At 46.7% G+C, this 12,781-nt stretch overlaps 1 protein-coding gene across 6 annotated transcripts in view; it reads left to right on the top strand.

Moving 5' to 3' along the window:
- The window catches only part of NISCH (nischarin), a 44,355-nt gene that overhangs the window by 18,789 nt on the left and 12,785 nt on the right, over positions 1-12,781 (top strand). For 5 of the 6 annotated variants that reach the window (XR_009009517.1, XM_057554921.1, XM_007174741.2 and 2 more), the window contains exons 12-15: positions 417-530; positions 884-995; positions 5,080-5,204; positions 6,341-6,390. Coding sequence is in view for 5 of the 6 variants with exons in the window: in XM_057554921.1 (XP_057410904.1) it covers positions 417-530; positions 884-995; positions 5,080-5,204; positions 6,341-6,390 (401 nt within the window). In the remaining variant the exon portion in view is untranslated. Of the gene's footprint in view, positions 1-416; positions 531-883; positions 996-1,540; positions 2,570-5,079; positions 5,205-6,340; positions 6,391-12,781 lie in introns of those variants that run through there. The other variant, XM_007174743.2, reaches the window with a different exon arrangement.

The raw sequence follows: 12,781 nt of genomic DNA, 5'->3' as shown, positions 1-12,781 counted from the left end.
CCTGCACTTCTGCCTGCTTCCCATATCTTTGCCCTCCCAGTTCCCCAGTCCAGAAGGCCCTCCCCTTGCTCTTTGCAGATCTGAGTTCCGCCATAATTGGAGGCTTAGTTCAAGGCACCACCTTCACCCCTCTCCCAGCCACCCCGGAGGCCTTCTCAGTGGACCCTGCAGCCCTGTCTTCCCTTCCTGGAGAGGGACTCCCAGAACTGGGCCAGACAGTGTGGGACCTCCCTGGGCCACTCCAAGGAGCTCCCAGGTCACTTCCATGGGTGGCGAGGAGCTCACCTCCCAGCAGGCTGAGCCTCTGCAGCCTCCTGTGTCCTCACGGGGCCTGGCCCACACCTTGGTGGGACCCTGCCATTCTCCCTCCATGCTTGCCAGCACCTATGCTGATAGCCATTTTCTGGACACTGTAGGTCTGTCTCGACAACACAGTGACCACAGAGAAGGAGTTGGACACAGTGGAAGTGCTGAAAGCGATTCAGAAAGCCAAGGAGGTCAAGTCCAAATTAAGCAACCCCGAGAAGAAGGTGGGTCTTTGTGTGGGAGGTGGGAGGAGGGGTGGTGAGGAACCAGCCGAGGAAGGAGCTGGCTTGCAGTGGAACTGGGCCAGGGAGCACTCCGGGCCATGGAGTCCTGGCTGCACCCCCTGCCCCCCAGGCCGCATGACCCTGGGCTTTCCCGCTCCCTCTGTTCTCACCTGTGAGATAGGGGTGGTGATAGGACTTGACGCATGGGGTTGCTGAGGGTTAGTTAAGATCTCTTTCCCTGTCACCGATGTTTGTGAGAGCCATGAGCTCCTCATATCTCAGGCTCTGCCGAGTTTTGTTCTCTTCTGCTGGATCTGTCTCCTCTCCCCGACTGACTCGGCACCTCTCCTCAGGTCAGTGAGGATTCTAGGCTCTCTGCTGCTCCGTGCGTCAGGCCCAGCAGCTCCCCTCCCACCGTGGCTCCCACCTCTGCCTCCTTGCCCCAGCCCATCCTCTCCAACCAAGGTAATCGCGTGTGTATCTTTCTCCCTGGCAGAGCTGCACGTGCCCTGCCTGGGCCCCCAGCTGGGCTGGGGTTGGGGGAGAGATGCCGGCACCTGTTCCCTACACGGTTCAGATGCAGGGAGGACGTGGTGCTGTCTCCACACCAGCCCCTCTCGGGGTGGCGCATGGCTGGGGGGTGCCTGGCTGAGGTTTGCTTAGTGAGGACTCCCAATTGCTCTGACACACACATCCAGATCCTCTAGGGTACCACGGGGTGTGCTCTTTGAACTGGCTGCTGGCCCAGGAGGACCCCACTGGCCCACAGGCAGTGGGGGCAGACTGGCTCCTTGTTCATGGGAACCCAGGCCTGGTTACTTCCCTAAGTCGGGCACCCCGATACCTGCGTGGGGAGCGTGCCTCATTGCCGTGGCCCTGGTGGTATCACCCAGCCCCAAACACTCTGTTGGTGGGGCCAAGATGGGCTGTCTGTGAACCCATGGAAGACCAATCCCTTTCATCCACCCACTGTCTTAGCGTTTTCAAAGGGCTTTCACCTCTGAACCCAGGCATCCTCGGAGATGAGTGAGTGAAGCAGGTCCCATGAGTGTCTGCTGGCCCGGCCCCCACGGAAGAGGGGAGGGTGTGCCGTCCCGAGTGGAGCCGAGGCTCGGGACACACAGGAAAGAACGCCGCCCACCCGGGCTCCTGGAGACGGAGAACTTGGTGTGAGGTCTTGGGAAAACAGTTTGACCCTATGTTTCAAGAGCCAGAAAAACGTTCCCACCCCTTGACCTGGTAACCCCGCTGGTGGGGATTTTATCTTAGCGGGATAAGATAACAGGGAAGTCGGAGGTGAGATGCTCACAGCAGCACTGTTTATGCTAGCCAAACATGGGCCGTGATGGACGTCAGAGAGTGAGAGGGAGATTAAGCTGTGGTCCAGAATACCCTGCAGCCATCACAGCCAAGAGGGGAAGGCTGGATAAGAAAGGAGAAGTGCTGGGTTGAGTCAGAGAGCCTGCGCAGGGCAGCGCGCCGAGGTCACAGCCGTGGCTGTGAGCCAGAGAGTGGATGGGGACGTTGGTGCTGGAGCAGTCGTCCGTTTGCTTTTGTAACACTCTTGACTGAGAAATTTCGGTTTTATTTTTTTTACGTAAAAGGGGAGGGGGTTTGTATCACTGTGAAGATGCTTCCCTGACCGTGTCTCCTGCCAAGGGGCCAGAGCCCTCCTTAGGCCCCCCGCCCCGAGCTGCCCGTCACAGCCCTGGGTGCCTGTGGGGGGGGGGGACTGCACGGCTAGGCTCTGGGGCCAGGGCCCAGCTTGTTCTCAGTCAGCGTTTGTTGAGTCGGGGAATGAGTGAGCCGCAGGCGGCGAGGGAGGCGTCTGCCCCTACAGCCGTAGCTGCGGGCAGCGCCCCCTTTGGTGGCAAAGCCTCTGCACCAGCCAGGCCCAGGCCTCAGCCCCTCTCCTCGCTGCCCCCGCTCCTGGGGATGCGCCACGCAGTGGCTCACTGTAGTCTCCCCCTCCCGCTACTGGACCTTCAGACGTTGTCTCCAGATCTGCACCTCTTATAAATAAAACTGCAGTGGACGTCTCTGTGTGCACATCTCTTTCCTTTTGGTGAGAAACAACAAAGGTTGGGCCCCGTCTAAGCATTCTAATGTCCCCTGTCCCATTCTCTGAGTGGCCCTTTCTGACCACTTGTTTGTACAGACCACAGTCCAGGAAGGAAGCAGAAAGACTGTCCCTATCCACATTTCCTCAGTTCCAAACAGGGCTTGGGTGGGTAGTGACAGGAAAATGTTCTTTTTCTTGCTAACGTGGAGGAATCCACAGAAGTTTGTGTTCAGCCACGTGCTATTGGACTTTGCCTGCATGGGCGAGGATTTCTCCCTAGGTGCGGGAGCAGCTTTGTTCCCAGCCCAGTTCCGTAGAAGTGAACATACTTGTGAATAAAGTGGGCCCCCGGGGGCCTGCCTGGAGGGGTGCTGTCCAGTAAACACCAGGCCTCTGGTCATCTCAGGAGCTGTTAGCCAGCTTGTTGGAGCCATGGAGGGTTGTGGCCACAGGGACTGATGTGCAAAATGACCGAGTTGATTCTCCAGCCAGGTCCAGGGGCTGAGAGGAGGCCGTAGAGAAGTGGTTCGGAGCAGGCACCTGGGCTGGGTCACCTGAGTTTGCATCCCAGCTTTCTGGCTGTGGTCCCTCAAGCAACTTGTTACCTCCCGAAGCTCTGTTTTCTCTACCCTACTTCATCGATTCTAAGATGCACATATTTCCACCTTGTGACTTCTCTGAAATTGAGATGCATCTTTCAGTCAGTGGCGTCTCATAGTCGCTGTCAGCCAGCTGGTACTCGTGATGGAGTTGTGTGAAAACCTTCCGTGGACACCTGCTGAGACCCAGACGGCGCCACACCTACGCATCTTAGATTTGATGAGCTGTGGTAAATAACGGGAGGCGTGCGTGAGCTAGTGCTGGGGAAGCACTTAGCACTGCTTCTGGTCCATCAGAAGTGGTCAGTGAGGGCTCCCTGCCTGCGTCCTTTTTGGAGGGTTTCAAGATGACCAGGACAGTGCCCCTGAGGAACTTGGAGCCCCTTGGGAAGATGAGCTGTACCCCCAAGGGAGAACAGGGCAGAATGATTTGGGTCATTTGTGGAAGACAGAGAAGTCTGTCTAGAGCAGAGAGGACTTTGCAGTGGAGTTGTATGTGAGGTGAATGTCAAAGGATGGTAGGATCTGAGCATGTGAGGGAGGAGGGGGTGGATTCCAGGAGAGAACAGCACACTTCATGCCTGGCTCTGTGCCTGCTGCCCTTCCTGCTTGTGCACAGCCCCTGCTGCTTTGCCCTGGGGGGTGTCTGGGCTTGGGCCATCTGCCTGCCTAGCCCATGGGCAGAGGACCTGGGCCATTGTGAGTTGTCCTGACCCCAGCCAGCAGCTGAGCTGGACGAGGGCCTATGACCTCTGGGGCTCTGAGTTCTCTGAGGTATTTTCTTGGGCCGTGGTGACTGGTGGTAAAGCCAGGCTATGGAGGCAAGCCCTGGGCTCCTCCAGGTTTCTGCAAAACTTAGAGTTGATGCCCAGCATTCATCCAATCAGCTGCATTTAGGAGAAAGTTAAAAAAAGATTTTACCCTCAACCAGTCTGGAAAATGTCTGGAGTGAAGTAATGGGCCCAGACAAGCTGTAATAATAATACAACAGCGTCAGCAGGCTTCAAAAGCAGCCCAAGTGAGTCAGAGCGTGCTGTCCATGGGCGGTGGCCCAGGGGCGGGTCAGTGGGATGTGTCCTGTGGGAAGGTGGGCATGGGTTGTCCTCTCCAGCCCTGGAGGAAACCCGAGCCTGCAAGAACGCCTGGCCTTCCGATGAGGGGTCTTGTGCCCCTGTGTCTGCAAAACTCCGCAGGGATGCTGGGGTGGCGGGTAGGGGGACTTGAACCATTTCCCCGTGAAGACGCTCTAGGAGCAAACACGTTTAAGGCTCTTGGTGGACATATTGCCAGACTGCTCTCCAAATGGGTGGGGCAGCTTGCACCCCAGTGCCTGCCTCTGCCAGTTAGGCCAAACAGCCTGACCTTTGCCAAAGCGAGAGGCCAAGCTTGCCCTTCTTTGATGGCTCTCGAGGGTGAGCTTGTATCTTGTGTTACGCCTGTTGGCCGTTCTTTTGTGGAATGTCTGTTCATTCTTTGCAGTCTCCTAATGGGATTTCTGATTTTCTCCCCCCATTTTTTGTTATCTGTAAGAGCGTTTTATAGATTAAAGATACAAGCCTTTGACAAATGTTGTGAGCACTTTTTTCTCATTTCGTTTAGGTTTCTTTTTTTACTTACAGAAGTTTAGCTTTTATGCAGTCACACCTCAATTTCTTCCTTTGGATTTAGTCTCAGAAAGTCTCTCCCTACCCTGAGATTAGATAAGCAGTCATTTGTTCTAGTTATTTTAAGATTTCAGTTTCAACATTTTCTTCTATAATCCATGTGGCTAGGTTTGGGGTCTGATTAGCCCCCAGCCATGCCGGTAGCCCGAGGGCCCAGCCCCATTTGTTGAATGGCTGCTCTTCCCGCCCCGCCTGCCCCACCCGCCTGCCCCTGGTCTCTCCAGGAATCATGTTTGTGCAAGAAGAGGCCCTGGCCAGCAGCCTGTCATCCACCGACAGTCTGACTCCTGAGGACCGGCCCATTGCGCGGGGATGCTCTGATTCCTTGGAGTCCATCCCTGCGGGACAGGTAACATCCTCCTCCTGCTTCTGGGGGTTGGTTACCTCTGCGGCCAGCTCTTGTGCCTGAAGCTGTCTGGAAGTAGGAGGTGGCCCGGCTGGAGTTGCAGCAGATGCTGCCAGTGCTTGGTGTGCTCTGCTCTTTGGTTAAGGGTCTGTTCGCTTAGCGTCTGTCATCTGTCTCTTTCTTTGGACTGATGGGAATAGGCAGTTTTCTTTTACTGGACCCTGGGGGGCAAAGCCACATAACCCTTAGTGCATGTGAGCAGACTCCCTGGGGAAAGTTCAGAAGGCCCTGGCCAGGGGTGGCTTGTTTGGGCTCCACACCCATCAGGAAGTTTCTCCCCCTGCTGTCTGGCACCCCTGGGCCATTTTGCCTGTTTCTGCACGTCACCCACCCTGGTAATCTGGAACACGCTGTGACTCTGTTACTTCTTCCGTGGCTGCTCCTGAGGGTCCCTGAGCTGCTTCCTGTGTCTTGGAAAGAAAGAGGACTGCAGATGTGGTGCGAGGGGCTCGTTTGCTGTGTGCGTGGGGAGTGTGCTTGGTAGCTGGGCCTGCCCAGCCCTGTCTCCTTTCACCAACACAGTGTCATGGCCGTGTGGCACTGGGGCAGTGGGCAGAGTCCTCGCTCTGTCCCGGCACTCCACTGCACTCTCCCTTCACCCTCCCCAGGGTCACAGCAGGTGGCTCCTGAGCCCTGGGTCTTCTCCGCTGCCCAGAGACCATTGGGAGGGCCTTGCCAGGCACTGCACAGCCTCTGCTCACCATGTCCTCTGCTGGCCCGGTACCAAGTTGGTAGATGGTCCACATGGACCCTGTGGGATGGCACAGGGAACATTCAGATGCCAGACCCGGAGGCACAAGCTGAGCTTGCAGAGGGCGAGAGGTTTTGGCCCAGGGGTTGGGAGTGTGGGCTGGGGTCAGACCGACATGGTTGGAAGTCTTAGCTCTGCTGTGCACTGGCGGGATGACTGAGTGAGTCTCTCTGCCTCTCTGGGCCCCAGGATCCACCCTAGGGTGGAGTGTGGGGATAGCAAGGAGCCTCCTGCTGGGCCACGAGGGAGTGCTCGGGGCCTGGCGCCCGGTGAATGCCAGGGCATGGCTGCGGCAGGTGGGGGCTGACCGCGTTTCCTTTCCTGGCAGGCACCTTCTGATGATTTAAGAGACGTGCCGGGAGCTGTTGGCGGTGCAAGGTAAGGAAGAGGCTATCGTGGAAGGCATTCTGGGCCTTCTGCACACGCTCTGTGGGCCAGTAGTAACCAAGATTTTCTTAAAAGTCTGTTTGCAGAAGTCCTATAGAACTATTTCTTCCTTTAAATAAATAAACACAGCTGAAATGGACTGTGGTCTGTTTCCAAGTTCTAATCCCTAAACTTTGCATTGACACATGTTATCCTACGCTAGGGGTCAGCAGGTCAAAGCCAATTTAGTCCACTGCCTGTTTTGTACAGTCTGTGAGCTAAAAATGATTGTTCCATTCTTAAGGAGCTGTTTAAAAAAAAAAAAAAAACGATGTGGGTGGGGTAGCCCCCAAAGCCTCAAGTGTTTACTGTCTTTACAGAAGAGGTTCCCCAACCCCATACTACATACCCTTTTTCACCAGGGCCAGTAGAGGCCAAGAGGCGGTTGAATTTATTTTTTTTAATTTTTATTGGAGTATAGTTGATTTACAATGTTGTGTTAGTTTCAGGTGTACAGCAAAGTGAATCAGTTATGCATATATCCACTCTTTTTAAGGTCTTTTCCCATATAGATCATTACAGAGTGTTGAGTAGAGTTCCCTGTGCTATACAGTAGGTCCTTATTATCTATTTTATATATAGTAGTGTATACATACGAATCACAATCTCCCATTTTATTCCTCCTCCACTTCCCCCCAGTAACCATAAGCTTGTTTTCTACATCGATGACTCTATTTCTGTTTTGTAAATAAGTTTATTTGTACCACTTTTTTTAGATTCCACATATAAGTGATATCATATGATATTTGTCTTTGTCTAACTTCACTCAGTATGACAATTCCTAGGTCCATCCATGTTGCTGCAAATGACATTATTTCATTCTTTTTTATGGCTGAGTAGTATTCCATTGTATATATGTACCAGATCTTCTTTATCCATTCACCTGTCGATGGACATTTAGGTTGCTTCCATGTCTTGGCTATTGTAAACAGTGCTGCAGTGAACATTGGGGTGCATGTATCTTTTCGAATTACGGTTTTCTCCAGATATATGGCCAGGAGTGGGATTGCTGGATCATATGGTAGTTCTATATTTAGTTTTTTAAGGAACCTCCATACTGTTCTCCATAATGGTTGTACCGATTTACATTCCCACTAACAGTGCAAGAGGGTTCCCTTTTCTCCACACCGTCTCCAGCATTTACTGTTTGTAGATTTTTTGATGATGGCCATTCTGACTGGTGTGAGGTGATACCTCATTGGAGTTTTGATTTGCATTTCTCTAATAATTAATGATGTTGAGCATCTTTTCATGTGCTTTTTGGCCATGTACATGTCTTCTTTGGAGAAATGTCTATGTAGATCTTCCACTCATTTTTTGACTGGGATGTTTGTTTTTTTGATATTGAGCTGCATTAACTGTTTGTATATTTTGGAGATTAATCCCTTGTCGGTCGCTTTGTTTGCAAATGCTTTCTTCCATTCTGTGGGTTGTCTTTTTTTTTTTTTAACATCTTTATTGGAGTATAATTGCTTTACACTGGTGTGTTAGTTTCTGTAGGTTCTTATTAGTTATCTGTTTTATACGTATTAGTGTATATACGTCAATCCCAATATCGCAGTTCATCGCACCACCACCACCACCCCCCGTTGCTTTCCCCCCTTGGTGTCCATACGTTTGTTCTCTACATCTGTGTCTCTGTTTCTGTCCTGCAAACCAGTTCATCTGTACCATTTTTCTAGGTCCCACATATATGCATTAATATATGATATTTGTTTTTCTCTTTCTGACTTACTTCACCCTGTAGGACAGTCTCTAGATCCATCTACGTCTCTACAAATGACCCAATTCCGTTCTTTTTTATGGCTGAGTAATATTCCATTTTATATATGTGCCGCATCTTCTTTATCCATTTGTCTGTCGATGGGCATTTAGGTTGCTTCCATGATGTGGCTATTGTAAATAGTGCTGCAGTGAACATTGGGGTGCATGTGTCTTTTTGAATTATGGTTTTCTCTGGGTATATTCCCAGTAGTGGGATTGCTGGGTCATATGGTAATTCTATTTTTAGTTTTTTAAGGAACCTCCATACTGTTCTCCATAGTGGCTGTATCAATTTAAATTCCCACCAACAGTGCAAGAGGGTTCCCTTTTCTCCACATGTGGGTTGTCATTTCATTTTGTTTATGGTTTCCTTTGCTGTGCAAAACCTTTTAAGTTAAATTAGGTCCCATTTGTTTATTTTTGTTTTTATTTTCATTACTCTAGGGGGTGTATGAAAAAAGATATTGCTGCAACTTATGTCAGCAATATATGTATATATATATACATATACAATGTATATGTATACAATGTATATATACAATATATTTATATATATAATATATATATACATATACTATATATATACACACATATATTTTAGTTTGCTTGTTTTTTCTTTAATTGAAGTATAGTTGATATACAGTATTATATGTTACAGGTGTACAATATAGTGATTCAATTTTTAAAGGTTATAATCCAGTTATAGTTATTATAAAATATTGACTGTATTCCCTGTGTTGTACAATATATCCTTGTAGCTTTTTTTATACATAATAGTTCATACTTCTTAATCCTGTACCCCTATCTTGCCCATCCCTCCTTCCCTCTCCCCACTGATAAACACTAGTTCTCTGTATCTTTTTTTTAATAGTCACCAGTTTGTTTTATTTTTTAGATTCCACATATAAGTGATAAGTGATATCATACAATATTTGTCTGTTTGACTTATTTCACTTATCGTAATACCCTCCAAGTCCATCCATGTTGTTTCAAATGGCAAAATTTCATTATTTTTATGGCTGAGTGGTATTCCATTGTACATATGTACCACATCTTCTTTATCCAGTCATCTGTTGATGGACACTTAGGTTGCTTCCATATCTTGGCAATTGTAAATAATGCTGCTATGAACATTGGGGCACATCTATCTTTTTGAATTAGTGTTTTGGTTTTTTTGGGGTATATACCCAGGAATGGAATTGCTGGGTCATATGGTAGTTCTATTTTTAGTTTTTTGAGAAACCTCCATACTGTTTTCCACAGTGGCTGCACCAAGTTATATTTCTACCAACAGTATATAAGAATTCCCTTTTCTCCACATCCTTGCCAACATTATTTGCATTCTTTTTTTTTTTTATTTGCATTCTTTTTGATGATAGCCATTCTGACACGTGTGAGGTGATAGCTCATTGTGGTTTTGGTTTGCATTTCCCTGATGATTAGTGATATTGAGCATCTTTTCATGTGCCTGTTGAGTGCTGCCTATATTTTCCTCTGAGAGTTGTATAGTATCTGGCCTTACATTTAGGTCTTTAATCCATTTTGAGTTTGTTTTTGTGTATGGTGTTAGGGAGTGTTCTAATTTCACTCTTTTACATGTAGCTGTCCAGTTTTCCCAGAGCCACTTATTGAAGAGACTGTCTTTTCTCCATTGTATATTCTTGCCTCCTTTGTCATAGATTAGTTGACCATAGATGTGTGGGTTTATCTCTGGACTTTCTTTCCTGTTCCATTGATCTATATTTCTGTTTTTGTGCCAGTACCAAACTGTTTTGATCACCGAGCTGATCTCCCTGTGCTATGCAGCTGCTTACCACTAGCTATCTATTTTACATTTGGTAGTGTATATATGTCCATGCCACTCTCTCACTTCATCCCAGCTTACCCTTCCTCCTCCCTGTGTCCTCAAGTCCATTCTCTACGTCTGCATCTTTATTCCTGTCCTGCCCCTAGGTTCTTCAGAACCTTTTTTTTTTTTTTTTAGATTCCATATATATGTGTTAGCATATGGTATTTGTTTTTCTCTGACTTACTTCACTCTGTATGACAGACTCTAGGTCCATCCACCTCACTACAAATAACTCAATTTTGTTTCTTTCTATGGCCGAGTAATATTCCATTGTATGTATGTGCCGCATCTTCTTTATCCATTCATCTGTCAATGGGCACTTAGGTTGCTTCCATGTCCTGGCTATTGTAAATAAGCTGCAGTGAACTTTGGGGTACATGACTCTTTCTGAATTATGGTTTTCTCAGGGTATATGCCCAGTAGTGGGATTGCTGGGTCGTATGGTAGTTCTATTTTTAGTATTTTAAGGAACCTCCATACTGTTCTCCATAGTGGCTGTATCAAGTTACATTCCACCAACAGTGCAAGAAGGTTCCCTTTTCTCCACACCCTCTCCAGCATTTATTGTTTGTAGATTTTTTGATGATGGCCATTCTGACCGGTGTGAGGTGATACCTCATTGTAGTTTTGATTTGCATTTCTCTAATGATTAGTGATGTTGAGCATCCTTTCATGTGTTTGTTGGCCATCTGTATATCTTCTTTGGAGAAATGTCTGTTTAGGTCTTCTGCCCATTTTTGGATTGGGTTGTTTGTTTTTTTGATAATGAGCTGCATGAACTGCTTGTAAATTTTGGAGATTAATCCTTTGTCAGTTGCTTCATTTACAAATATTTTCTCCCATTCTGAGGGTCGTTTCTTCGTCTTGTTTATGTTATCCTTTGCTGTGTAAAAGCTTTTGAGTTTCATTAGGTCCCATTTGTTTATTTTTGTTTTATTTCCATTTGTCTAGGAGATGGGTCAAAAAGGATCTTGCTGTGATTTATGTCAGAGTGTTCTGCCTATGTTTTCCTCTAAGAGTTTTATAGTGTCTGGTCTTACATTTAGGTCTTTAACCCATTTTGAGTTTATTTTTGTGTATGGTGTTAGGGAGTGTTCTAATTTCATTCTTTTACATGTAGCTGTCCAGTTTTCCCAGCACCACTTATTGAAGAGGCTGTCTTTTCTCCATTGTATATTCTTGCCTCCTTTATCAAAAAAAAGGTGACCATATGTGAGTGGGTTTATCTCTGGGCATTCTATCTTGTTCCATTGATCTATATTTCTCTTTTTGTGCCAGTACAATACTGTCTTGATTACTGTAGCTTCGTAGTGTAGTCTGAAGTCTGGGAGCCTGATTCCTCCAGCTCCGTTTTTCTTTCTCAAGATTGCTTTGGCTATTTGGGGTCTTTTGTGTTTCCATACAAATTGTGAAATTTTTTGTTCAAGTTCTGTGAAAAATGCCATTGGTAGTTTGATAAGGATTGCATTGAATCTGTAGATTGCTTTGTGTAGTATAGTCATTTTCACAATGTTGATTCTTCCAATCCAAGAACATGGTATATCTCTCCATCTGTTTGTGTCACCTTTGATTTCTTTCATCAGTGTCTTATAGTTTTCTGCATATAGGTCTTTTGTCTCCTTATGTAGGTTTATTCCTAGGTATTTTATTCTTTTTGTTGCAGTGGTAAATGGGAGTGTTTCCTTAATTTCTCTTTCAAATTTTTCATCATCAGTGTACAGGAATGCAAGAGATTTCTGTGCATTAATTTTGTATCCTGCAACTTTACCAAATTCATTGATTAGCTCTAGTTGTTTTCTGGTAGCATCTTTAGGATTCTCTATGCATAGTATCATGTCATCAGCAAACAGTGACAACTTTACTTCTTCTTTTCTGATTTGGATTCCTTTTATTTCTTTTTCTTCTCTGATTGCTGTGGCTAAAACTTCCATAACTGTGTTGAATAATAGTGGTGAGAGTGGACAACCTTGTCTTTCCTGATCTTAGAGGAAATGGTTTCAGTTTTTCACCATTGAGAATGATGTTGGCTGTGGGTTTGTCATATATGGCCTTTATTATGTTGAGGTAAGTTTCCTCTATGCCTACTTTCTGGAGGGTTTTTATCATAAATGGGTGTTGAATTTTATCGAAAGCTTTTTCTGCATCTTTTGAGATGATCATATGGTTTTTCTCCTTCAGTTTGTTAATATGATGTATCACATTGATTGATTTGCGTATGTTGAAGAATCCTTGCATTCCTGGGATAAACCCCACTTGATCATGGTGTATGATCCTTTTAATGTGCTGTTGGATTCTGTTTGCTAGTATTTTGGTGAGAATTTTTGTGTCTGTGTTCATCAGTGATATTGGCCTGTAATTTTCTTTTTGTGTGGTATCTTTGTCTGGTTTTGGTATCAGGGTGACAGTGGCCTCATAGAACGAGCTTGGGAGTGTTCCTTCCTCTGCAACTTTTTGGAAGAGTTTGAGAAGGAGAGGTGTTAACTCTTCTCTAAATGTTTGATAGAATTCACCTGTGAAGTCATCTGGTCCTGGACTTTTGTTTGTTGGAAGTTTTTTAATCACAGTTTCAATTTCAGTACTTGTGATTGGTCTGTTCCTATTTTCTATTTCTTCCTGGTTCAGTCTTGGAAGGTTGTACCTTTGTAAGAATTTGTCCATTTCTTCCAGGTTGTCCATTTTATTGGTGTATAGTTGCTTGTAATAGTCTCTTATTATCCTTTGTACTTCTGT

The sequence above is a fragment of the Balaenoptera acutorostrata genome, chromosome 10, assembly GCF_949987535.1.
Source record: "Balaenoptera acutorostrata chromosome 10, mBalAcu1.1, whole genome shotgun sequence".
In the NCBI taxonomy this organism is placed as follows: Eukaryota; Metazoa; Chordata; class Mammalia; order Artiodactyla; family Balaenopteridae; genus Balaenoptera; species Balaenoptera acutorostrata.
The sequence above is the reverse complement of the archived record's forward strand: the minus strand, read 5'-3'. Positions and strand labels throughout refer to the sequence as shown.